The 27208-nt window shown below is 42.2% G+C and overlaps 1 protein-coding gene across 2 annotated transcripts in view; it reads left to right on the top strand.

The window, feature by feature from the left end:
- The window catches only part of Fndc3b (fibronectin type III domain containing 3B), a 274961-nt gene that overhangs the window by 130626 nt on the left and 117127 nt on the right, over nucleotides 1-27208 (top strand). For both annotated transcript variants that reach the window (XM_048347104.1, XM_048347105.1), the window contains exons 4-6: nucleotides 11095-11171; nucleotides 23395-23638; nucleotides 26898-27182. In XM_048347104.1, the coding sequence (XP_048203061.1) occupies nucleotides 11095-11171; nucleotides 23395-23638; nucleotides 26898-27182 (606 nt within the window). The remainder of the gene's footprint in view (nucleotides 1-11094; nucleotides 11172-23394; nucleotides 23639-26897; nucleotides 27183-27208) is intronic.

The raw sequence follows: 27208 nt of genomic DNA, 5'->3' as shown, positions 1-27208 counted from the left end.
GAGGAGCACCTGTCTAGCAACTGCTAAGCTCTAAGTTCAAATCCCAGCACCACCACCCAAATTCCAAAAATCCAAAGCATCTGCTCTTTTATAAAACTTCCTGTCCTTTTCAGCTTAGGAACATCAGCGGTGGAGCAATAAGGAAACTTTTCTAATTACCTCTGACCCCAGCCCTCCCAAGAATGGTCACACGACTTGCATTTGTCTCTGGTTCCCTTAGTAAATGGGGTTGAGTGTAGCATACTAAGTTGCTGACTGCTGTGTAAAATAGCAACCTTTGGGGGACCCTGTGCTCTGAGGTAGAAGCTGAGAATGAGAAGGTGCCCCCACCATGTGGTCCCCAGCCTGTTCTGCCCTCCCACAGATGCTGGGAGGTGTGAAGCAGCCCTCCCCCCAAAACAAACAAACCCACCCAACCTCTCCTGTTGGTCCTTGCTTGCTGTCAATCTTCAGCTTGCGCTTTGTGTTTCACGTAGGAACCACAGAGAAAAAGTAACAGCTGTGTAACCTGGGCTGGACCTTAGGAAGCCTCATTTGCTCTCTGGGTGTTCTATGTGGTTTTAGGGAAGGTAGAGACCAGCACTGTAAACCAACCAGTCCTCCCAATTTAGAGGATTTTAATAGTAATCAAAATGCCTTTGTATTAGAAGATTGCTGGTTCAGGGTTGAAAGAGCCTCCAGTGGGACATGATGATTATGAGAAAGTGAGGAGAACCTTCTAGACTGGAGGGAAAATGGCAGCTGGAAGATGGATGTCTTATGGAACATTTAGTTCATTTTTCCCCAAATACTGTGGTAACTCTTGACTGTTCTTCTGTTTATAGTAGTTCTGTTATATATAGATCTAGGGTATTTCTGCCTTGCTTTTGAATGTGGAGTGCATGAGTTAAAGAGAGCTAATATGTACTGGGATGTTAACAAAACACCTTTGGGCCCATTCTCAGAGGCTCTTCTTACTGGCAAATACTGCAGGGCCCTAGAAGGCCCAGCCCTGACAGCCATTAGTTGAAAGCGATCCTCAGTGGTTTGCTTTTGTAAAGCTCATGAAAGCAAAAACATAATTGAACTACTCCCCTAAGCACATAGAGTAATGATATGCTAAGAAAGTTATATATTATTATCAGTTGCAATGGGGAGTTCAGGTGGGGGATGCTTTAAACCAGATGAATAATGTAAAGCAGGGCTCCTTAAGGACTGCAGTCACATGTTGTCTGGGAATAATTTCAGTCCTGTTTCCAAACTTATCCCCCAAGCATGACCTCTGAATTGTCAAGCAGGGCACAAATAAAACAGGAAGTTCATGCTTGTTCCTAAATTTTCCAGAGTTGGGATGAAAATAGCTCTCTACTTGTTGCCTTGTCTTGTGCTTGCTCCTTCCTGACTACACCAGTGGGATGGCTTCGGAGCGTAAGGAGGGAGAGCAGATGAGGCTTTCTTCATTCCTGTTCCTTCCCCCAGGTTTCTCTGAGAGTGGAGAAAGCCCCTTTCAACCGTGGGGGCCGCAGTGGATAGAGACGTTCTGTCCCATTCCTCTGATGAGGCCTCTCGACACTTTTCTCACATTGTCATTTTCTCAACAGTCTACCTTTCTGATTTTTTTTTTTTTACAAAACCACAAGCTTTATTATTAATAATTATTATTGTCATTATTTTGTGTGGGTCTTGGGGCTTGAACTCGGGGCCTTGTGTTCTTCTTTAGCTTTTTTTGCTCCAGTCTGGCATTCTGCCACTTGAGTCACACCTCCACTTCCGGCTTTTTGCTGCTCAATTGGAGATAGGAAACTCAATGGTTTGTCTGCCCAGGCTGGCTTCAAACCACCGTCCTCACATTTCAGAATCTTGACAGACCAGGATTACAGGTATGAGCCCCTGCCACCCAGCTTTAACATTACTTTTAACATTGTATTTCAACATTTCATCTCAGGGCATTTAAAATGAAATTCGAATTCCCTTATTCTCATAGGGAAAATATGGGAACTCTTTAGCTTCAGGAAGAACTGGTAGAGGGTTCTGCTGGCATTAAGTCACTACACTTACTCATATTTCCTAACCATCCCTGCTTGAGTTTGTGGTCAGTTGAAGCGCTTCTACTCTGCAGGAGGAAGTGACAGGGGCTTCCTGGTACCTATGATGGGCATAGATGCCACAGACGAACCCTCCGGGAGTGATCTACTCTCTTAATAGTGTTCCTAGGAAGTGCTTCCTGCTCTTTTGGATGACTTTATCTTAACCTCCTTGTTAACATTTGCAGAGCTGTTTCTGTGTAAGACACCTGAAGCCCTTTTCTCAGCATTTGGAATTGCATTTGTCTAATCAGAATAAAGAGCTGTGTCCCTGGATCTCCTGCCACTCCAAACCCCATAATAGAGGTAGTAACACAGTCACAGTGGCTTACACCTGAAATCCCAGCTGCTCAGGCTGGGATCTGCAGATCCTGGTTTGAAACCATCTCCAATTAGCCAGTAAAAAAGCCCAAAGTAGGTGTGTCTCAAGTGTTGGTTAGAATAGCACCAGCCCTGAAGTGAAAAAGCCAAGCAAGATCATGTGGTCCTGAGTTCAAGGCCCAATACCAGCACAATTTGTAAAAATATGTAAACACAGAAGGACCCCATCAGGGTGGTTGTTTACGTAAGTGTAACTGGCAAGGTGCCCCCAAGGGCTTTTCATTGTACTCTGGAGAAGTTCTGTGTGGAGGAGCTGAACTTGAAGAGCAGGACCCAGAGACCCTGGAAATCAGACTGAGCTGGAGGTGGGTGTGACCCCACTGGTTTTCTTCTTACAGTCCCCCCACCCCCTTCCCTTTTTTAGGCCTCCTGCATAATTCTCTAATCATTTCAGCTACTAGACTAAATGCTTCATGTTTCTTGAGAGGCCTGGGTTGTATTCCTGACCATACCAAGACACTCAAGCCAAAAGCAGGACCCAGTGCTGGTGTAGCCCTCCTGACTCTCTGCACCTATGCGGTGGCACCTTTGCCTGGCCCACTCATCCTAACCAGGAAGAGAAATGCTGGCTCTTCTCGGCATCCCCATGTTCTTGGTATCCTGACTGGGGCTGGCAACTACAGTGTCTTTGACAAAGGATTGTTAGACAAACAAAGCAGCGTGAAAAACTGCAGCTGAAGGCTGGATTACAGCCCTCTCTCCTGCTACCCCATATATCTTTGACAATCTTAGAGCTTGTGTTTCTGTAGATTGGAATTGAAATTAAGTTCTTTTAAAAAACCACAACAGCAGCTTATCATGCCTGTAAGCAAATGGACCCCCAACTTCCTTTTCTATTCAGTGCTGGTCTGAGAGGCTTAAATGTTCTTCTACTCACCTGCCCGTAATCATTACTCTCCTGCTTCACAGATCCTTGCCTCTAACAAAGCAGTTACAAAGTAGTTCACTGTTTATGATGTGTTGTAAAATCCTGTTGTGACTGTTACTTCCTTACAGTGTCTTGCATAACAAGTGTTTATTGAATTGAATTCCATCAAATATTAACTAAGATCTGTAGCATTTCATCTCCACACAGTTACTATATAGATTTAACATTTAAGCCATAACACAGTTTGATAAAGTCAGTAGTTAGGTAGATACTTCCATTTTGTTTGAAATGGAAGAAAATCGGATACAGGCAGTTAAGTCTTATGTGAGAAGCAAGCCCTGGCCTTCTATTCCTGAGACCCTTGTAATAAATAGCTGAACACAGGTCCCAAGAGCCATGCTTGAAACTTGGATTTGAACACCACTCGCATGGATTTGTTAACAGATAAAATGCCTTTTGTCTTTTGACTCATTACTTACGGAGCTCCGTTTTGGTTCTTGGGAGAGGTATTTTTCAGGAAAATTCAGCAGGAAGAATACATCATTGTGCAGTTTGTTGTTATGGTCATTTGCTTTGAACGAAACGTCTGGGCCAGACTAGAAATTCTTGAAATAAAGCCAAGGTCAGAGGAATGGAGAGGATTGGCTTTCAGGAATTACAAGGGCTGGTCCTCTGGCCGAGAGCTGTCTGGGGCCATTGAGAAAGTTAGGCGCATTCAGCTTTTTCTAAGGTTTCCTAGAAATTGGGCAAAAGGACCATCAAACTTTGGGAGAGATACAGGGTGAGGATTTGGGATAGAGATAGAGGGAAAAGGAAAATAGCCATCTTTTCCCTTTACCTCTGTGTGTGTGTGTGTGTGTGTGTGTGTGTGTGTGTGTGTGTGTGTGTGTTCATGCATGTGGCGTGCATGCCTGTGCACTCTAAGGCTTGAACTCAGGGTCTAGGCTCTGTCCCTAAGCAGTTTTGTGCTCAAGGCTGGTGCTATCCCACTTGAGCCACAGCTCCACTTCTGGCTTTCTAGTGATTAATTAGGGATATGAATCTCATTGATGGGGACAGGAATATGTCTTAGTGGTGGAGTGCTTGCCTTGCATGATGCATGAAGCTCTGGCTTCGATTCTTTAGCACCACATAAACAGAAAAGGCCAGAAGTGACACTTTGGCTCAAGTGGCAGAGTGCTAGCTTTGAGCAAAAAGAAGCCAGGGACAGTGCTCAGGCCCCAAGACCAAGCCCCAGGACTGGCAAAAAAAAAAAAAAGAATTTCATCGACTTTCCTGCCCAGGCTGGCTTTGAATCACAATCCTCAGATCAAGCCGCCTGACTAGCTAGGATTACAAGCATGAGCCACAGTCACTGGTGCATAGATTATCTTTTTTATTTTTAATATTTGTTGCTTGCCTTGAATATGTTATGCTTTTTTGAAAGGAGGATATGGTCTTGATGCTAAAGATAGTAATGCATTTTAGAAGAAAAAATGTAAATGTGCAGAGTAAAACAAGTAACTTGGTATTTAAGAAATTATATAATTTAGCCAGGTATTGGTGGCTCACATTTGTAATCCTAGCTACACAAGAGTCTGAGGTTTGGAGGATTGTGGTTTGAGGCAAGTTGGGGCAGAACAGTCTTCAAGACTTTATCTCTAATTAACTAGCAAAATGTTGAACCAGAGGCACAATTCAAGTGGTAGAGCACCTGTTCAGCAAGTAAGCCAACAGAGAGAGACCATGAGTCCTGTCCCTGGTACTGGCAGAATATAAAAGCAGCAGTATAATTTGCTTGGCTTCTGTGGTAAACAGTCATTCTCCTGACAGTTCTTTGTTTATGTAGTGCTATATCTTTCTCTGGTCATGTCATTTTAAAGTTGTGTATTGGGTACTTGATATGCATCCCATATTCTAATCCTCAAAGAAACCTTTGAAAGTAGCAGGCTTTATTGAATGGCAACTCATTTGTACAACTACTTAAAGATAATAATAATAGCAGGTATTCCTTGGCATGGGTGAATAAATTGCTGGTTTCTGATTTTTGTTGTTGTTGATACTAGGGTTTGAATGCATGTTTACCACGCAGATGTTCTATCACAGAGCCATTCTTCTAGCCCTTTTTTTTCAATTGGTTATTTTGAGATAATGTCTCACTTTTTGCCTAGTCAGATACCAGAATGTTCTCACTGTAGCTGGAGTGGCAGGCATGCGGCTATTGGTTGAGGAGAGGTCTTGAGAACTGTTTTTGCTCTGGCTGGCCTCACTCTACCATCCTCTAAATCAGCCTCCCAAGTTGCTACGCATGATTATTTTCTTAATTTTCTTTCCCAATTGTTCCTTACTGGTATTTGAAGTCAATGCTCCTGTGTTGCTGTTATATCTTGTAATTGCACCCAATTGTATAATAGGTTTATACTTGTGGATACTTTGTGATTTCCTACGTATTAGACCATGTTGCTTATGGGTGGATACATTTTTGCTTCTAACTCCATTCAGTGCTTTGATGTTTCTTAGTGAATTGTTCTGATCAGAACATTTAGTACAATGTTGCATAACAGTGGAGAAAGTAACCTTCTTGCCTTGTGTCTAATCTTAGGGGGATCTTTTCAGTTTTTAATCACTAGATTAACCGAAGGTCCTGACCAAGTTGAAGGCTACCTAACTGCTGATCAGAACGTTGCTTCTATGCCATGTAGAACCTGGTTAGAACCTGGTTTCTAACATGGTTAGAAACCATGTCATTGAGTACCACACCAAGTGCTTTGATTCTAAAGCTGTGGGCAATTAGCCTTAAATCTGTATTTTAAGAGCCATGCCAGGTGATTGTGATATACAGTGACTTTTAATAGTCCCTGCAGTAGAGCTCAAGTTTCTTCGAAGTTAGGACTCAAATTCTGTTTCTTTTTGATTCCCTTTTTTGTTTACTCAGAGCTTCAGTAATAATAATAATAATAATAATAATAATAATAATAATAATATCCCCTGACAGAGTTGAGTAAATTGCTGATTTCTGTTTTCCTCCTCCCCTGCTTTCTCTTCTTCTTTCTCCTTAAGTCAAAGCCAACCAAAGGCCCTGCCTAATATCTTCTTTTGTGCAGATCTTCACTTACCACTTTTGACTTGCTCTTTGTTGTTTGCTGTTCTGGCACACCTCAGAAGTCCTCTCTGTACTCCATCTTAGATTCTGCCCTTTGGGCAGACCATTGGTCCAAGCATCCCTTCCACCTAGTGATCTGCCCCAATGTCTGCGGCCTATCCTGAAGGCTGTCTATTCTGTCTATTCGGTTCTTCAGCTATTTACAAAGCCTCAAGGGCTCCTTTTTTGAATGCACTAGATTTTTATCATATCATATTTCACCTTTACTGTCTTTCCTAGTGTTTTAAGAAATCTTGTTATGTTGTGACCTTAGCCCTTTCATATCCATTTTGAATATTGTATTTAAGCTAATATCTGTATCTCTTAAATGATACTGCTGGAAAAAATAGCCTTTTGGAGACCCATGTAGGTGCTTACACCCAAGCACAGTTGCTTTACTCTTTGTTTACACATGGTGAATGCTGAGCTCAAAAATCTACTCATTAAATGTCTAAAGATATAGCAACATTTATTTATAAGTGATTTTCCCCCTCAGGCCTACTCCCATTTGCACTGCTTTCAGATTTCTCAACCTCATTTGCTCACTTGCTCTGTGTGCATCTTGTTAAGTCTGACTCCCAGAATGGGAATCAGTGTTGAAGAGTGTCAGAGGGAAAGTCAGCTAGCATGTGGCCCTGGTCACAGAGAGGAAGCCGAGGCCAGGCCCAGTGACCTTCAGCCTTGGTCCTGCGCTCAGGAGCCCTTTACGAACACCCGGGGTCCTAACAGTGGAGCTGTGGTTCCTCTGCTCTTTGGCATGTGGGAATAATAGAGTATCATTCCAATAATTACTGCTGATGGAATAATTAAGCATCTTTCTGATCATTTTTGTTCCCAGCTTCCTATGGGTCAATGAAAAAAATCATTAATGATACTAGCAGACTTTTTGTTTGTTTGTTTTTTGGTGGTGCTGAGGACTGAACTCAGGACCTTGGACTTACTTAACAGGCAAGTGCTCTGCCAATGAGCTAAATCCCCAACTTCCACTAACAGACTTCTAAACTGCTGGATTATACACTTACATTTGTATGCTAAAGTTAAATGTAATCACTTTACACTAACCTGAGGTATTATATGAAGCACCTCACATTTTACTCAACTAAAGGAATTTGTGATTTTTCAAGTTACAGTAAACCTGGAACTGATCAAATAGCTCAAGTTGTGCGTGTGAGTGCGCGCACACTGGTCCTAGAGCTTGAACTCAGGGCCTGGGCACTGTCCGTGAGCTTTTGTACTTAAGCCTAGTGCCCTACCACTTGAGCCACAGCTCCACGTTCAGCTTTTTAGTAGTTAACTGGGGATAAAGAGTCTCATGGATTTTCCTAACTAGTCTGGCTTTGAACTGTGATCCTCAGATCTCAGTCTCCTGAGTAGCTAGGATTACAGGTGTGTGCCACCAGCACTTAGCTTAAGAAGTTTTAAGTAGTATTGTTTTATTCTAAGTAACATTCTAGTTCAAGTTCCAGAAACTGTACAGGGGACATTTTCCATCTGTTTGTACAAGAGTACTAGTGTGTTTAATTAAAGAAATATTTGGATACCTTAGGGTTTTTTTTTAATGTTAAAACATCTAATAGGTTAAATAAAATTTCAACGTATTGGTTTGTTTGAAAAATTGTCTGGATCTACTCTTTTCATATAGCCAGTGTTGGTGACTTAAACAAGAGGGGAAACCACCCCCCTCCCCAACTCTCATATCATTTGGGCTATACCCTTTAAGTTTTGTATATGGTATAGGTGTGGATTGAGAGGAAGCTAGTCATGGAAGTTTGGGGAGGGGAATGTGTGTTTTATTTAGGGAAGGATTAGAAGGGTACAGGACATGACATTCTCAAACAGGATGAGAAAACTGTATGGCTGGCAGGTATTTAGGAAGAAAATAATTGCCTTGCAAGAGGATTTCACTTTGCTAGCTTTGCAGCCCTAAGAGCCTGTGTAAGAATGGTGTATGTCAGGGAGAAGAGGAGCCTCGGCATGCTGAAGTTTACTTGGGTTCTGGAAGCAGGTACTGCTGATCTCTTAATTGTCCCTTCAAATGGTTTTGGTGCCAATGACAAGAGGAAAGACACTGAGCCACACATGAATTTCAGGACAGGAAGAAAACATTTTCCAGCTGTAAATCACTTACCTGTCTGGCATTCTTCAAAGCATTTTATGCAGATGACTTTAACCATTTTAAGGGTCATGCCTAGAGTCAAGAGTGTATACATCCATGATTAAAAAACATCATTTATTGACTTGGCAGCACTTTCATTTATACTGTACTGTGCAGTAGTTGACATTTTATCTGTGAGGAAGGGTTACTCCTTAAGTCAGTATTATCTTGTATAGTTGGATTTTTTGTGTTGCAGGAGTATACAATAGTTTCTAAATGTATTTTCAAAAACATGATTGTAACAAAGCAACACAAGCTATCAATAAGATGCACAAAGTCATTGGAAGAGTAATAATGATCAGGAATAATTCTGGTGAGTAATTATTGTGCCATCTATTGGCTTAAGGCACTTTTGTATGCGACATGAGATTTGTTTGTTTGCTTGATGTTCTCCCAGTACTCTGCTTTGAATCCAGGGCCTCATCCCCATTAGGTAAACAGCTTCCTATCACCTCAGTGCTTCCCCCCAACTTCCATTTTGATGAGGTCTTGAGGATATTATGCCCAGGCCAGGCTGGATAGCAATGGTTCTGTGCCCACCTCTCAAGTGCTTAGGATTACAGGTGTGTTCCACTGCACTTGGTGCTGAGATTAATCTTTAAACTTGACTTCATGAAGTAGGAATTGTTAGTCTCATACCTTTGGTGAAGTGAAGCTCAGAGAGGCAAAATGAATTAATTGTTCAAGGTCACTCAAAGTGTGACTAATGACATGAGGTGTAAAAGCAGTCAGAGACTATACTCCAAATACCCCACTCCCTGGATGGACCTTGGATTTCACAAATGGTGCTCAGCGCATACTGAACTAGTTGTGTAGGGTTTCATTGTGAGTCAGTTCAGCTGAGAATACATAGTATATATCTAGATGTCCTGACAGTGACTGCAAAAATATGAAGCAGAAGAGAAAAATGAACTTAGACACAGTCTTTTCAGAGACTGGTGAATGTTCGCTTAAACAATATTTAAAAATAAAATGGGAGTCACCCAGCAACTCATTTGTTCTGAAGCTTTGCATGTGCTGTGCCCATAGCGGGCACTTGAATTATCCCGTGCCTACTCATGCTCAGCCATTGTCTGTCTTTGCTTTGCCAGTGTGTCACCCCCTGTACCCTGCATGCCACTCGCCTTCACTGAGTGGCACTGTGGTGTGGTGGGATCTGCCTCTTTTGCCAAATAAAGCACCGTGTTTCTCTTGGGTTTTTCTTCCAGCTGAACAATGGCCATGCCTGGCAGCATAACACAATTAGGAGAAAACAAATGAAAAACACAAGGTGGTTGGAGCCCCTGGGGTTGCATCTCAGCTCAAAACCCAGAGCTTCTAGATGAGCCTTTAGGGGAGGGTGCAGTGAATGAGAGCCAGCTACCAAATGGAAAGCTCTGAAATTCCTTCACACATCTTTGGAAGGATGTCCAGGGTGTCAAGTTGATTTGATGCTATGACCAGTAGTTCCTTTGTGATTGACTATTGACTCAAACTATGGCTGGGGTCCCTCAGTGTAATTCTGTACCATCCATTAGTTGGCCTTATCCATGTGACTAATTCACTGAATTCAATATTTTGAAACTTACCCCTAGTTATTTTAAAGCTTTATTGTGAAACAATTCGAATGAATTTGGCATGAGTATTCCTAACAGTGACTTATTTCAAAATAGGGTCTCTGTTTTCCCTTGCCTTATGAGGGATTGACCAAACAAAGCTGATTTGGAGTATTTGAAAGGCTTCCTGTCTTTCACATTAATGGCAGGTTATACTAACTTACTAAAAATAAAACTATGACTGAAAACCATAAACCCAAAGACCGTAGGAGCTTTTTGAACCAGAAACTCACTTGAATTGATCTGTTTAAACATTGTTCAGTAATACTTTTGTTGTTGTTGTTTGTGGAGCTTCATGTTGGTTGCTGGGTGCTGTCTCTGAGCTTTTCCCTTCAAGGTTAGCGCTCTACTATTTTGAGCCCCACAGCACCACTTCTCATTTTCTGGTGGTTGATTGGAGATAAGTTCATCTCCGCCTCCTACATAGCTAAGATTACAGGAATGACCCACCAGCACCCAGCCAGTAATACATTTTCAAGTGCAGAAAAAGAAATACTGCATTAGGTTGCTTGAGGGGGTGTAGGGTTTCATGATATAGTCCTAGAGTGCACAGTCCTCCTGCCCCCACCTCCCCAGTACTGGGATTGCAAGAGTGCACTATCATGCCTGAAAGTTAGACTACTCTTTACTAATCAGTCTTGGCTTATGGAACCAGGAGTCATTAAATATTCACAAAACACTGATAGTTGTTTTTATTTGTTTATTTTATTTATAAATTTCCTTTGAGTTGTATAACTGGAAAATTGCTTTTCATTCCTAGATTCAGATAAGACAAGAGGTGCAAGTTTTTAAAGAACCACTAGACAAATGACTGTCTTCAGTGTGATAATACATCAAAAGCATCAATGACTATTTTAATAGACTGTTATATGATTCTTCACCTATTAATTCCTTGCTGTTTCTCCTTGTAGGACCTGCTGAAGTTCCCATGATGTCACCCAATGGATCCATCCCTCCCATCCATGTGCCACCGGGTTATATCTCACAGGTACCTCTGTGCACCTCTGTGCCTTAATTTACTTACCAGAAAGCTGGGTAGGATTGAGTGCCTTCCTTTTTGTGGCAGCAAGCAATACTTCCCAGATCTTGCCACTTGGGGTGCCAGTGATCAGAGAGAAATGGACACATGCTTTTGGGCTGCCCTCTGTCAAGCTGGGTGACCACATCTGATGTCTGGTTAGTGACTTTTTCACAGATTCTCCTGCTTTAGAAATTTCCTTCCATCCATCCATCCACTTACTAATCAAGTCCATTACTGGGACTTAATTAGTAAAAATATTAGCAATGACCTTGCACCCAACTGGGTACCAGTGCCTCACCCTTGTAATTCTAGCTACTCAGGAGGTTGAGATCTGAGAATATCAGCTTGAAGCCAGCCTGGACAGGAAAGTCTTAGAGGTTGTTAATTAGTCGCCAAATTAACCACTGAAAAAAGCCAGAAGTGGAGATGTGGATCAAGTGGTAAAGCACTGGCCTTTAGCAAAAACACTAAGGGACAACAGCCAGGCCCTCAGTTCAAGTCCCAGTATAAGAAAAATGGGTGTGGGGCTACCCTGTGGTGTAAAAGTTCCATTTCCAAGTCACTGAAGTGACATAGGTAGGCTTATGGAATTACTGAGGGGGATGGTGAGAATTTGGCTGTTTGTCCTTAAATTTATTTGAATTTTGGTTTGTTCTTCAGTAAGATAATAGCAATAGCAATCTGGGGAAGGGATTGGAAGAGAATCTTGGAAGAGAAAAATGATCAAGAGGATGAAGTTACTGTTTTATGCCTAGATCAGGTGTAAAGTGCTCAGGGTACCTGTAACACAGTGATTGGTGAATACTTGAAATACTCTTCTGTCATCACTAAATTCCTGTGTTTCTCCTGCTTAGCACATAATACTTCACCAGCCAATCATCTTTTATTTCCTCTTCTTTCCCTCTTTCTCTCTGCTCCCCTCCTCCCATGCTCTCATTCTTGTTCTTGGTTCCCTGACTATAAGAATATGGTATATACATTAAACAACAACAACAATGGCCTGATGAATATGAGATGACAGTCACGATGTTGACCTTTCACAGGTTATATCCTTTCAGAGTTTTCCCCCATGACTTACCTGTTCTCAATTTTTCTGCCTCTGTTTTTTAAAAGAGTATTACATTTATCTGTAATTTTTAGTTTTTGATGATTTCTGCTAGAGTAGAAAAATTGGCAACTGCATAGGCAATTTACTGAAGCTCAGACAGGAAGGAAAGATTTCTCCTTCAGTGACGTAAAAGCATATCCACTACATAAGGCATATTGCACCACTGCCATTTCTTTTTCCATCCTTATATGTGAGTCAGGTTCTCTCTCCACACCCCCCCCCCCCCAATCTCTCTCTTTGAATCACTAGCTTGTTTTCTTGAGGTTTTTCCCTGTTGGAAATAAATGGCTTGTTTTTGACAAGTCTTTGCAAAAGAGACTCAGTATAGGAGAAGGAAGAATACAGCCTCCACTAGGAGGGACATAAAATGATGAACAACTTTGACCTTACCAGTCTGACTTAACAGACTTAACAGAAAAGTACAGGGAATTCAGAATGCCATTAGATCCCCTACTAGTGCATGAACTGTAAGGAAGTGTTTCATTCCATTGACTATCAACAGTTCTCACCATTGTGGTGGCAAAATCACACTTCCTTTCATGCCCTCCATTCACTGAAGGAAGGCATTATACCTCTAGTATTCTAGCTAGTGGCTCATGCCTGCAATCCCAGCATCTCAGGAGGCAGAGAGCTGAGGATTAAGATCAAAGCCAGCCTGGGCAGGAAAGTCTATGAGACTCTTAGCACCAGTTAACCAGTAAAAGGCCAGAAGTGAAGGTGTAGCTCAAACAGTATAGACCCAGGCTTAGGTGAAGAAGTAAAAAGGAGAGTGTGAGGCAGAGTTTAAGGCTCGGTACTGCCATTTTTTTTTTTAAAGGACAAATCAAAACATCCAGCAATCAGACTTTTCCTCCTAGTGGTGTGGCGGTGATTATATTAAATGCACAACATTCATTAGGAGTAAGCCCTAGGTAAAATGAAGAATTTTTGGCCTGGATTGATTTTGGATTGTGGAAAACTTGTACTGAACAATTTGAAAAGAATGGGCAAAAGCAGAGTTGTTAACTCACTTTTGCAAACCCGACATTGGAAGCAAAGTGACACTTCTTCCCAATGACGATTGTCAGAAAATGCTAGAAGACTCTAGAAGAACAGTGAGAATGGAGTAGTTATCGTTTGGAACTGAAAGGCAAGGAATAAGCAGCCTGAAAGGTGTGTGGACAGTTCTCTTCCATTGCCCCTCCCCTCCCCTCCTTGAGGTGTCCAGGATGGAACTCTGGACCATGTGGGTGCAAGGCAAGTGCTCTCTTAATCACTAGATATATCGAGAGTTTTACCTGTCAGTATTATTCTTGGTGGTACTAGGGTTTGAACTCAGGGCTTTATTCTCACTTGGCTACTTGCTCACAGCTGACACTCTGTCACTTGAGCCATATCTCCAGCACCAAGTTTTGCTGGCGAATTGGAGATGGAATCTAATGTACATTTCTCCCTGGGCTGACCTCCTACCATAATCTTCCAGATCTTCATCTCTTGAGTAGCAGGGATTCTAGGCCTGAGCTAACCTTTCAGATTTCACCCTGGCTACTTGCTCTTGTCACAGTCCCATTGGTACTGTAGGAAGAAGAATGAAGAAGAGGGTGGCGTAGGCATTGACTGCGTTGTAGCCAGTCCTGCCGTGGTCTGGCAGGGCTTGTCTTACCGAGTCTGTGTCACAACGGAGGAGGCTGAGGTTTCCTCTCCTTGTATGTTGGCCATGGCGCTTGTGGTGTCCTCCCATCATTAATTTTCTAAATAATTTCCATGTAAAAATTTTTTAAGCAGACATCCTGTGTTTTATTTTCCATGGTTCCATATCAATTTTGGGTATGATTTCAAAGATGAAAACGGTCTGTATAAAGAAAAACATAAAACATACAAGTTACTGTGTATCATTTAGGAAAACCATATTGCTTATTTCCAGATTAATTGACACAATACAGAAACTGTGGGTAATAGTGTGCACACATACTATCTAGATTAACTGACGTAATCCAGAAACTTTGGTTAGTAGTGTGTGTGCGCATGTGCACGCACACATACACACTCACATTTGCACTCAAACACAACATCACTCTAACCCATTCCAATTTTTTTGTGGATTTGTTAATGAGCCAGTTAATGAGAACTTCTCTTTCTGCTGGTGAGGGGAAGATATTTTGAAAAACACATTTAAATTTCACTTTGTTTATTCTGCAGAGCTGGCTGGGATTGGCCCATTGGAGCCCAATGGTTGCTCATCCCTCCTTGGCTCAGCCTGGTCAGACAGTTTACAGTAATTAGCTTCCTCTTATAATTCCCACTGTTAAAATCAGGCAGAAAGAACGTGGGGATTGTGCTGTACCCTGAAAAATTGAGAGGCAGATACCCCCTAGGCCACCAATAATAAGAAAATCAGGTTTCTTTGAAGTTCTTTGGAAGAAATGATTTTTAAGGGTTATTAATCTTTAAAGCATAACAAGGTGCACTTTGGTTGCATTTTATGTTTGCTGTTCAGTCTCAAAAGAAACATTAGGCCAGGTGCCAGTGACTTACACCTGTAATCCTAGCTACTCAGGAGGCTGAGATCTGAGAACTGCAGTTCAAAGCCAGCTGGGGCAGGAAAATCCATGAGACCCTCACCTCCAACTAACCGCCAAAACCCGGAAGTGGCATTGTGGCTCAAAGTGGTAGAGTGCTACCCTTGAGCAAAAAAGCTAAAGGACAGGGCCCAGGCCCTGAGTTCAAGTCCCACAACTGACCCTCCCCCCAAAAAAAAGAAAACAAACAGAAGTAAGCAATAGTTTAATAAGCCATAGTACTTATAAGTAGTTTAATGAAGGCATCACACTTATGGGTTAGTCAAATGGTTGCAATATAAAATTGCCATAAAAATTAGTAAAAGATGCATTTTAATACTGATACACTGATAGCAGTAGCAGCAAATAACAATAAACAAATGTTTATACAATTTCTATAATTTTTTTTCAAATTTTTATTATCAAACTGATATACAGAGAGGTTACAGTTTCATACGTTAGGCATTGGATACATTACTTGTACTGTTTGTTACCTTGTCCCTCATACTCCCCTCCCCCCTCCCTGTATAATTTTTTTGAGACAGGGTTTCACTAACTTTCTTGGGTTGACCTCAAACTCACAATCTCCATAACTCTGTCTTCCAAGTAGCTAGGACTACAGGCTAATGCCTCTGATCCTGACCAGAACCTTTATTCCACAAGAATTGTCAAAGCATTTAGATCACATCAGTACAGTATACAATGGTTAATATTATAAACAGTCTAAGTGCCAATAAAATATTCTTTTGGTACAGATACTTAACTTTTTTTGCTAGTGATCATGCCCTTTATTTTTATGGAATACAAAAATAGCTAGCAGGTTTAAAAAACTTTTATGATATGCAGATTGAAGGGATATGTCCCGGCCATCCCAGAGGACCATGCGGAGATAATCACAGACAGGAGAAGAAGGTTCATAAGGAGGTTTATTAGTGGGGCCATAGTTCCCACGGGAGAGGGAGCTACATGGCGTCTGCACCTTATTTAGGTGGCAGCTTCTCTCTCTCTGGGGGTAAAAGGGAAGTCGGTAGGTAGTTAGTAGGAGTGGCTCATTAGGTATGGGTGGATCTGGGGGTAGTGGGAGGAGCTGAGGACCTTGAGGCTAGGGAAATGCTAACACAGATACATCTTGTTTCATTTTCATCCAGAAATACATTATAAACATAAACTGATGACCACTCAGGTGCTAAACATTGTTTCCAGGTCTGCTACTCTACAGTCTGATAATTTTCCAACCAGAAGTACCTGTATTTTCATAGAAAAATATTGCTTTGGGATGCAAATAGTGTTGTTGGAAATGATTTTTTTTATAGGATTAAGAAAATGTTCTGTACACTATGAATTTTTGGAAAAGCCTAATAGGTAGGAATTACTCAGTAATTTGAATTACTTTGAGGAGCCATCACAGGCAGATGTGGGAGTGTTTAATTAAAGATATCCATAGCTGGGCATCAGTGCATTATGTCTGTAATCCCAGCTTCTCAAGAGGCTGAGATATGAGGATCTCAGTTGGAAGTCTCCTAAGACAGGAAAGTCCACGAGACTCTCCTTTCTAATTAATCACCCCCCCCCCCCCAAATCAATATCTGGCAACTAATAATAAGTAATTTTATAGTTGTGATCAGCATAAATATTGTTACTTAATACAACACTATAATGTGATAACAAAGCATCTTGGCTTTAAAACTAACAAGTACTAAAACCAAAGTAATTAAAACCATTGTAACTTGTTGATTACATTTATAACTAAAACAAGTACTAAATTCCAGTTTGAAAATGCAAAAATGATTTCTGACTCAGGGTTCCCTGAATTCAGTCCACCTTCCCCTTGCAGGCTAGCAGTCCTTGGACCTGTTTTAAGGCCTTGGGATCTAATGCAATGGCCCCCCACTGGCGAGTAGCAAGAAACTCAGAGCCGTGGATCTGTCCATCGCTGGGAAGGACACACCCCATTTCTTGACTTCCTGGTACCTCATGACAGATGACTTAATCCAACTGGGATGCAGTACATAAATAGAAAAGGCCTGGGTCTCTAAGGCCCCTACCCATGGGTGGTACTCTTATTACTCCTCACCAGATCTCTTGGCCTCAAGTCTTTTCCATTGTTTCTCTAGAATATAGCTTTGTTCTTCTCTGAGTTAGTTATCAGAGCTGTCTCAGAGTTATGACCGTTATGAAAGCTAACTGTTCCATAAAGCTGTGTAGATTGGTGACAATGAATGTATTAGTGGCCTGTTGTGTTTACTGTGGAGGGCTTTGTTCTCTGTGTTTCCACCCCTAGAATAATCTTTGTTTCCAAGATGATCCTCAAATCAGCACAGAGTCAGCTGTACACTCATTTCCTTGAACTTTAGTTCCTGAGTTCAAGCTCCAGCACAGGCACCCCAAAAAGAACTTGGAAGGTTTTATTGTATCAGAGTATGGATGATGGCAACACATTTGAATGTTCAGATGTTATCAAGGCTAGATGTGGAGAAAAAAACTGAAGTTTACAGTACTGTCCTATGATTCCAACTAGTTGTAACCATTCAATTGAAAATCCAGAAATCCCATGAGATTAGGATAATGTCTTCAGTTTCTGTCAGCATTTTCAATTTGAACTTTACCAATAAAATAAAACACATGGCATGTGCTCCTGTTACTCTTTGCTGGTCCTTGAGAATTATTTTATACTAATCTTTCCACCTGCCCCCTCACCCTTTTTTAATGTTAGTATTGGGGCTTGAACTCAGGGGCCTAGGCACTGTCCCTTAGCTTTTTCGGTCAGGGCTAATGCTCCACTACTTGAGCCAGATCTCTCTACTTCTGTTGTTTTACTGGTCAATTGGAGAAAAGAGTCTCACAGAATTTTCCTCTCAGCCTGTCTGTGAACCTGGCTCCTCAGACCTCAGCCTCCTGAGTAGCTAGGATTACAGGTGTGAGCCACTACTGCCCAGCCTTCCCTTTCTTCTTACTGTGCTTGGTGAGGGTCAGAGGAGTTTGATCTGGTGCTGATGGGCTGGGCCGGGGAAGGTACAGTGCCTGTGTGACAGGTCTGTCCCCTGCACAAACAACAGCCCAGCTTTCCACAATAGCCATGGCAAGGGCCACACAGTTAGCTCAGCAGTGGAAAGTGTGAAGTGATCTGTTGGTGGTACACCCTGTGAACGCTGCTCTGGTAATAAAGTGCACTTTACACTGGACATGCATGGTCTTTCTGTGTAAATATGTGTAGTTAAATCACACTTAGTTCAATGAAGAGGATCAGGAATGACGATGTGTGTTTCCTGGGTTCTGATTATCCAAACTTTCCGGCACTGAGCTGCGTCTTCATTCTCAACATTGTCTGAAATTTTGAAGACCAAGCTCACCAGAGTTATGTGGGGAATTTTTGATAAAGATATTCTGGACATATTGGCAGTCTGACACAGAAAAACTTATTTTTTTTTATGGGTGATGGGGGCTAGCTGTTTCATTTGTTTAATTTGCTGTAATTTGGCAGGGGGGGGCTTTTGTGTGCCCTGTTGCTTCTGAATTGCAGCTGGCGGGGATGGGCTCATGTGTAATGCAAGGTCTAGGTGAGAGGCACTGCGAAGAGGCAAGCCACAGTCTGCTTGGGTGGCCTGCGCACCTATTGTGTCTCTGTCCCGCAGTCCATGTCTGCTTTAAGTTACTGTTGTTTTCTGAGTTCTGGGCTTGCATGCTCCCTGTTGTCTAGGACATGGTTTCCTAGAAGGATGTGGGCATGCCCTGCAGGTGGGTTGGCAGCTGCTGGAGACAGCCTGACTGTCACAGACTCAGGTGGGCCTAGCCCTCTGCCTTCCAGCAGCTCGCCATGCTCCCTGCCACCCTGCACACTGGCTGCCAGGCTTGCCGTGTGGGGCCCATGCACATGGACCCTGGCACCCACCCACCTGTTTCCTGGGTCATCCTTGGCCAGCTACAAGCATGCTCTGATCTCCCTCTGGAGCCATGTGCCTCCACAGCCCAGGAAATACTTTCGGGAGCAGAGGAGTCGATTGCAAGTTCATGTGGAACATTCCAGTCAGGCATCCTTTAAGAGAAAGGGTCCTTACCATGAGCATGCTTTTACAAGATCGACTTTAATTCTTGGCCTCCAAATGGATTTGTTCCTGCGAGCTCTGACTTCCCCCAGCTCCATCCCACCTGCTTGCTTGTGGGGATGATGGATGAGGTGCAACACGCATGGTGGTCATTGGTGCTAAGGTCCTGCTATTAGGTGTCAGGCACCATTCCAGGAACTTAAGAAGTCCCGGCTCCATTCAGATAGAGGGTATTAGATATTAGAGTACAGAAACAGGTACTCAAGAAATATTGGTGCTCTGTGTGTGTGCTGGAACTTGAACTCAGAACCTCACACTCTCACTTGGCTTTTCTACTCAAGGCTAGTACTCCACCACTTGATCCACACCTTCACTCCGGCTTCTTGCTGGTTAATTGGAGATAAGAATCTTAAGGATTTTCCTGCCCAGTCTATCTTCCAAATATGATCCTCAGGTCCTTAGCCCTCCTGAGCAGCTAGGATTCCAGGCCTGAGCACCAGGGCTTAACGCGAGGGTGTTTCTGCTTTGGTTGTGTGTGGCATGGCAGGTGAGGCTTGAGGCACAGGACACACGGATGACGTGTCATACTCCAAGGCTCACTGCTGGTCCTCATGGCTGCCAGACTGGGGAGCTCACACAACATAATTGACTTCTGGGTTTTGGAGGTGGTCATGCGTGATTGAAAGTATGGGCGTATGTGGGTTTCCCTGTGGCCCCCTCCTTGCTGAAGTCCTGAACACTTGGACTTGAACTTGAGAATTTGGGGGTGAGGAGCACACCATGTTTTCAGGCTTCCGTGCTTCTCGGGATGCTATGTGAGTGTCAGGTGTGTTGAAGCACAGAATACGTTCTGGCTACTGAACTCATAATTCTTTGTTATAATATTTTGGGCAACACTTAATAAGGCTTAGTCTAATTTTTCCCTTTATGTTAGTCTAACTATGCTCTGTTTAGTACCTACTTTTTCTCACCTTTGAATATCCAGTGCTTAGTGTAAGGTATGTGTCAGGCAATGCTTGTTGAAGACGTGATTTGTCTGTGTCTGGACATTAACCTAATTTCAGTGGCCCCAAAAGGAAATGAAGTTGTGGTTTAGGACAACGGCAGGCAGATTTTTGATAGCCTTTGGATTTTTTGGATGTCTGTGGTAATAGATCTATTTATGAACCATCTTGATCAAACAAAGAATATTTCTGCCATGGTATCCCAAGCGACTTAATGCTTTCTTGCTTGCATTATAACCAGTTCTTACACTGGGTTGTTCTTTGTGAGAACATGCACATAATTAATTTCATTAGATACTGTTCAAAACTGAACTTGATGACTAAAATCAGTTGCAGTTCATGTTATGAAAGAACAGTAAGCAAAATATTAATACATATTTTGGTATTTTATGCTTATTTTAGAATTAGTGTCTCTTTCTGCCCTGGGTCCTAAGAATAGGTCTCTGAAAATGTGTTGTGTGCATAGATATCTTAGGCAAATACCACATAAGAGCTTAGGAGAATTGGAAAGGGGAATATCAAACATCTTTTATATGTGTAAGCAATTTGTGGTTTCCAAAAGCTACTTAACTATCTACTTAATTATCTTAATTATCTGGAAACCTGTTTGGGGAGCATGTATGAAGGATAATTTATCCTTTAGCTTGATACTTAGTAATTTTTAAATTAGTACAAACATTATTACTAAATACAGTAGTAGAAAGATATTTCAGCCCTGTATATCTTTTACTCCCCCCCCCCCTCCCCAACAATTGCAGGTTTTTTTCTTAGTGTTCTTTTTCTTAAAGCATTATAATGAGTCAAAAGTTATGTGATAACATGATGAAAATAAGCCCGTGTGCCCAGCTTGGGGAGGCTGATGCAGGAGGATGGATCTTAAATTCAGGGCCAACCTAAACAATGTAGCAAACAGATAAACTAACAAACAAATAAGAAAAGAAATGATTTCCTTGGCAACATTGTGTTGAAAGTTAATCTATCCTCTGATTGGGTGAGAATTCTGTTTCTCTTGTACCCCACCAGTATGATCTATGGAGCTGATTGACTACTAGAAGGTATCTACATTTGGTAAAATAATAAAGATTAGAAGCTTCTAGAAAATTCTTTGTTTCTGTGGACCTTTCAGGATGTAGGGAAAGCCCTGGGAAGGAGAAACATTTGAAATAAGCATACCTTCTTTTTTTCTGATATCCTTAGCAACACTTAGTCTGGTTTTTCTTTTTTTTATTATTTGTTATTTATTATTATCTTTCTCTATTATACTATTATTTTTAGTATTAGAAGTTGGAGAGAAGAGATAAAATAATGTGTTTGTTGTATCTGAGGTAGTATCAGTCCATAACACTTGTAGGAAAATTGTACAAGGTATGCTAAATAGCCTTTTCTGCTCTGCCTTTTAGACAGAAGATGGCTTGCAGGAGATTAGTGAAAGTTGTGGCATAAACATTGCTTCACATACCCTTGGAAATCAGCACTGTGCACATAAAAGCAGGTTATTGAGATTATGTGATTAGTTCACTGAGGCCCAGACAAGGTTAGTTACTTTTATTCAAGAACACAAGCACTGACCTGAGATCTAGTATGGAATCAGTGTTAATTTTAAGGAGTTAATATTGTTTTATTTAATGAAGTCTTAACCATCATAGAAACCCTTATGTTAACATTTATTTAGATAGACTTTCATTCTCTTAGCAGGTGAATAGCTGCTGGTTTGTGTTAACCTTACTGTATACCCTGAAGTATACACTAAGCATTTACATACTAGCAGTTTGGTTACAATAGTATTTCCCCCCCAAAAAAAGCTAAGTTTAGAGTGCTTTCGTTGTTGTTAGGCATGATAAAATCATTTTATTCTGGCCTGTAATCAACCTCCTGAGGTGCAATGAGCAATCCATTTCAATAGACAGGTTCAGTTTTTAGTATTTAAAAGAAACATCTCTCATAGTGTATGCCTGATTGCCTTTAATTGATTAGACCAATTATTGGTGTGTCTCTTTAGATAACTGATCTTGCTTTTGACTTTCTAAAGATGCTTTCTCTTTCTTTCCTTTTTTTGGGTGCTGGTACTAGAGTTTGAACTCAGGGTCTGACTGATGTCCCTTAGCTTTTATACCCAAGGCTGGCCCTCTACCACTTATGGCATTTTTGGTGGTTAGTTGGAGATAAGTCCTACAGACTTTCTTGCCTGGGCTGGTTTCAGAACATGATCCTCAAATCTCAGCCTCCTGAGTAGCTAGGATTACAGGTGTGGGTCACAAGTGAGTGCCCACTCTTTTTGTTCTTTTTGACTCAAAACTTGAGGGCTGCATCAGGCTAGGCAAGCTGGTGCACACGCATTCCCCAGTCCTACAATTTCTCTCTTCTGTCTTGGAGCCATGTCTTAACTACCCCAGTCTTACATTTCTTTGAGGTCCCGGAGGCCTCTGCTGATTCTGTCATCTCATAGGCTAACCTCGTGTATGGTGTCTTCTTTGTGAACTGTTTCTTTTCTCTTGTTCCACCCTTGTTTGCTTTTAGGATGTGACATTGGCCTTGTGGGCCATAAGCATTGCCTTAGCTGCTTTCCTGGGTGACTTGACACATGTCTGGAGAAAGCATGGCAGTGTGGACTGGACCCGTGTGGAAGTTTCCTTTTCAACACGTGTAGTGTCACCAGGACAGCTCAGGAGCCTGTGGGACCATTAGCATTTGAGATGGCTCAATTTATTTTGTGTGTGAGCCCTTGAACTCAGGGCCTTGCACTCTTGCTTTTCCACTCCAAAGCTGGCACTCCCACACTTGAGCTGCACTGACACTTCTGGCCTTTTGCTGGTTAATTGGAGATAAGCCCCACAGAGTTTTCAGCCCAGGCTGATTTCAAACTTTGATCCTCAGATGTCACCCTCCTGAGAAGCTAGGATTACAGATGTGCACTGCTGGTACCCAGCTTGCTCAAGTTTCTCATATGACAAAATCCTTCCATTGAAGTCCCAGCTCCAGTAACCTTGTAGAGTATGACTTTTGACATGAACAGTCCCTGTGTTTCTGAAAGCCTTTGTGATTGTGGAAATGTGCATATTAAATGCAATGGGACAGAACATTGCCAGGAGATTCAGCCCTGCAAATGTTACACAGCCCAGAAAGTCCACCCCCCCCCCCCCCGAGAAGTCCTACAAGCTATTAAAGCATGCATTAAATTTATTTGTGTTGGATGTAGCAGAGAAAACTCTTGATGACAACATCAAGGCTTATTGTCAAAGTACCGGTTTCTTTGGAAAGTTTCCAAATCAAAGTATTAGAATCAGATCATTTACAGATAGCCTATTTTGTTGGATTTTAACAGTTAAAAGTGCCTACTGCCAGCACTCACTCCAGAGCTTGTTTTATTACAGGGCCAGGATAGCAGAGAAGTGATTTCTTTTCCATGGGAAGACAAAAATTGCAGTGAAGGGGATTTACCTTGTGCAGGCACTGCATGTGTGTTCACTCTGCCTCCTCTCCTTTTGCCTTTCTCTTCAGGTGATTGAAGATAGTACTGGAGTCCGCCGGGTGGTGGTGACACCGCAGTCCCCCGAGTGCTATCCCCCAAGTTACCCCTCCGCCATGTCTCCAACCCACCACCTGCCCCCATACCTGACGCACCACCCCCATTTTATCCAGAACTCTCATGCGGCTTACTACCCACCTGTCACCGTGCCTGGAGACATGCCACCCCAGTTCTTCCCACAGCATCATCTTCCCCCCACGATCTACGGTGAGCAAGGTGAGTGTACCCCACATCCAGGCCAGCACCCGGGGCCTTCAAACTGGGTTTGGGCTTCAGTGCCTGGAAGCGCTTTTGTTCTCTAGTAATAGACATGAGAGAAGAGGTTCTGGCTGTTGTAAAACTCGGAGGCCATTCCTAGTACCCCCTTTGTGCCTTGGAGGATTACTACTATATTCCTTCTTTCTTTTGTCCTGAATACTTTCCCTCTGATTCCAAGCCCAGAAAAACCAAGGAGTGGTGTAGCTACTTTTCATGCGGGAGGAGAGGCGATGATGCTCAGACACTCTGCCCTCTTGGTCACGTGCGAGTGTGGAAGAATGGCCCGAGGTAGAGCTGGACCACATTATATCCTTGGCATTTGTTAAGTCTACCCACATAGAGGAAATTGGAGATTTTTTTGTGTCCCGTTTTGAATGGTAGAGGGTTGCAAAGTCTCAATATCCTTTGGGTTGGGCCAGATCCAGCTTGGCACAACCCACTGATCCCGCGGCCATGGCTGGGCCCTCTGGAGATTGAGACACGCAAATACTTACCTTGAAAAGTGAAGAGCCTTGGAGCGGCTGACAGTGTATCATTTCAAAGGTTTGGCCTTGATGTTAGTTTAGTCTGAAACTCCTCTCTCTTACAGTGGGTACTACAAAACCAGATAAGCCAGGTCAAAATTAGCTTTTAAGCCTCTAGGACATTGCAGAGTGATTTTCTTCAGAGCCTATGAATTAGAGCACATTATGGTTTCAAACATTTAATTGGTTTGGCTTGGATAAATCGTGTGAAGATATACCTGTTATGCTGTTGAACTTTTGAGCAGGTTATTATCTAATATTCCTTTCGTAGTAGCAGTTTTGATATCAGTTATTTTCCTGTGTATTCATTTTATACTATTATATTTTCTTGTTACAATAAAATCAGAGCTGAGTACTTTTAAGTGAAATATCCTGTGGTAATTTAGGGATAGAATCTGATAGTATTTTTGTTATTTTTAAAAAGTAATACAAGGGGCTGGGAGTATGGCCTAGTGGCAAGAGTGCTTGCCTCCTACACATGAAGCTCTCAGTTCGATTCCCCAGCACCACATATATGGAAAACGGCCAGAGGGGGCGCTGTGGCTCAAGTGGCAGAGCCTTGAGCAAGAAGAAGTCAGGGACAGTGCTCAGGCCCTGAGTCCAAGGCCCAGGACTGGCAAAAAATTAAATAAATAAAAAGTAATACGAAATTTAACACAATTCCAAATAAGCAGGTGCTTTCATAACAGGATGTGGAGAGATGAGAAGAAAACAAGGGATCAATAACACCAGGAGCATCACTGACGTGCTAAGAGTTTGATCTTCTACCTAGTGATGTGATTCCCCTCTCCCCACCAATCAAAGCAATAAGCTTATAATAGAGAAACAAAAAGTTCGTTAATTTTGGGGAGGGAGACATTCATTCCTTTAAACAATGTTCGTGAACTGTGAGCGATTCTGTCTGTGTTCTGGCTCTGAAATGTATAGACAGGCAGTGTGAAGGGCCTGGGCATGGAACTCGCTTCACGCTGCATATCTGAGCTGCCTTATGTTAGCAGTCTGGGAGAAGGGTGTCATGTACGGGACATCCTTTGTGACTTAGTCATGGTAAGAATGATTAAAATCACCAATAAGACCAAATTTTAAAAAATCACACTCTCCATTTTATAGTGTATTTTGATCTAATTTCATTAAAATAAAACCATGGATTCATGTCCACTAGTGTCTTTAATTTCAAATTAAAGACAGTAGTTCAATAAAATCTTTACATCAAATAATTACATACTTTTTATACCTACAATGTGCATAGCTAAAAGCATTTTCAACATTTGAACCCTAAGAGTTTAAAAAGTTTCAACATGTCTTAAATGATGATTACAGTAGTGCCTACGTGAATGTATTAAGTCTGAAATGTCATGAGTACATTGTGCCATCAAGAACACTTGCCCTCCATCTGATGTCTTGATATGCTTTATTCACACCTACTCTCTCTGAATGAGAAGTTGAGGGTTTACATTTGAGCAACTGAATAGAAGTTCAGTTCTCTGGAATCTACAGCTGACCCTGTGAGTCTGTGCGCACCCTAATTTTGGGCTCCTGTGAAGGAGAAACCACAGGTCATCCTGTTTCTCTCTCACAGGAGTGGGTTTGGATGGTGGTTCATATGATCGCTTTGTGTAGGTGAGGCCCTGTTACCTTGTAAGATACAAGGACCCAATCTAGCCCGGCACCTGCATCTGTGGCTCACACCTCTATACCTAGATACACAGGAGGTAGAGCTCTGAGGATTGTGGTTCAAAACTAGCCTGGGCAGGAAAGTCAAAGAGATTCTTATCTCTTTGATACCAGCCTTGAGCAAAGAAGCTACCGGATAAGCACCCAGGCTCTGATACAAGGACCCAATGTCATTATTGCGTATTGTATTTTGATCAGTGTTAAAATATAATTTCAAAGTAGTTTAAACCTCTAGATTTCAGATTTCTCCCTAAAAGACCATAAGATCTGTTCTGTTGAACAACTTAAATGTGTATGTAGCAAGGTGCTAGTGGTTCACGCCTGTAATCTAAGCTACTCAGGAAGCCAAGATCTGAGGATCATAGTTTCAAGCCAACCAGGCATGTCTGTGAGATTCTTATGTTCAGTTAAGTAGCAAAATGCTATGGAGCTGTGGCACAAAGTGTTAAGAGTACCAAAAGGTCAAGCAAGAGCTTGAGGCCATGAGCCTTGGTACTGGTCCCCCAAATGAAGTATATACTAAAGTCAGTCATTTTGGTCATCCTTTTTCTTCTTCAACATTTTCCTGGGTGCTGTCCCTAAGTTCTTTAGCTCAAGGCTAGTGTTCTACCACTTGAGCCACAGCAATACTTCTGGATTTCTGGTGAATAATTGGAGATAGAATCTCACAGACTTTGCTATCTGGGCTGGCTTTAAAACACAGTCCTCAGATCTCAGCCTCTTGAATTGCTAGGATTACAGGCATGAGCCACTGGCACCTGGCCCATGTGGCTTTTAATAATTGATTATCCTTGATTGGTTAGTAAAGAATAGCCACATATTAAACATATAGTATACATACATACATACATATACATACACACGTACATACATATGATACATATGTACAAATTGTCATGAAAGTATTTTTGGTAATGTATTTAGGAATTCTGCCTTCCCAGGTCAAGCCCTTTGACCTTCAAAGCATGTATTATCAACACTGCAGGCTGAGCCTGTCTTTGTCCCACTTTCCATTTTAGAAATCATCCCGCTCTATGGCATGTCCAGCTACATCACCCGGGAAGACCAGTACAGCAAGCCCCCCCACAAAAAACTGAAAGACCGCCAGATTGACCGCCAGAACCGCCTCAACAGCCCCCCCTCATCCCTCTACAAAAGCAGCTGCACCACCGTGTACAATGGCTACGGGAAGGGCCACGGTGGAGGAGGCGGCAGCGGCGGCGGCAGTGGTGGGGGTCCCGGAATCAAGAAGACCGAACGGCGAGCCAGAAGCAGTCCAAAGGCAAACGATGCAGACTTGCAAGGTAAAGCCAAGGCCGTTTTTATAAAG

This window comes from Perognathus longimembris, chromosome 5 (assembly GCF_023159225.1).
Source record: "Perognathus longimembris pacificus isolate PPM17 chromosome 5, ASM2315922v1, whole genome shotgun sequence".
Classification (NCBI taxonomy): Eukaryota; Metazoa; Chordata; class Mammalia; order Rodentia; family Heteromyidae; genus Perognathus; species Perognathus longimembris.
Note: the sequence above shows the minus strand (reverse complement) of the source record. Positions and strands in the feature narration are given on the sequence as shown.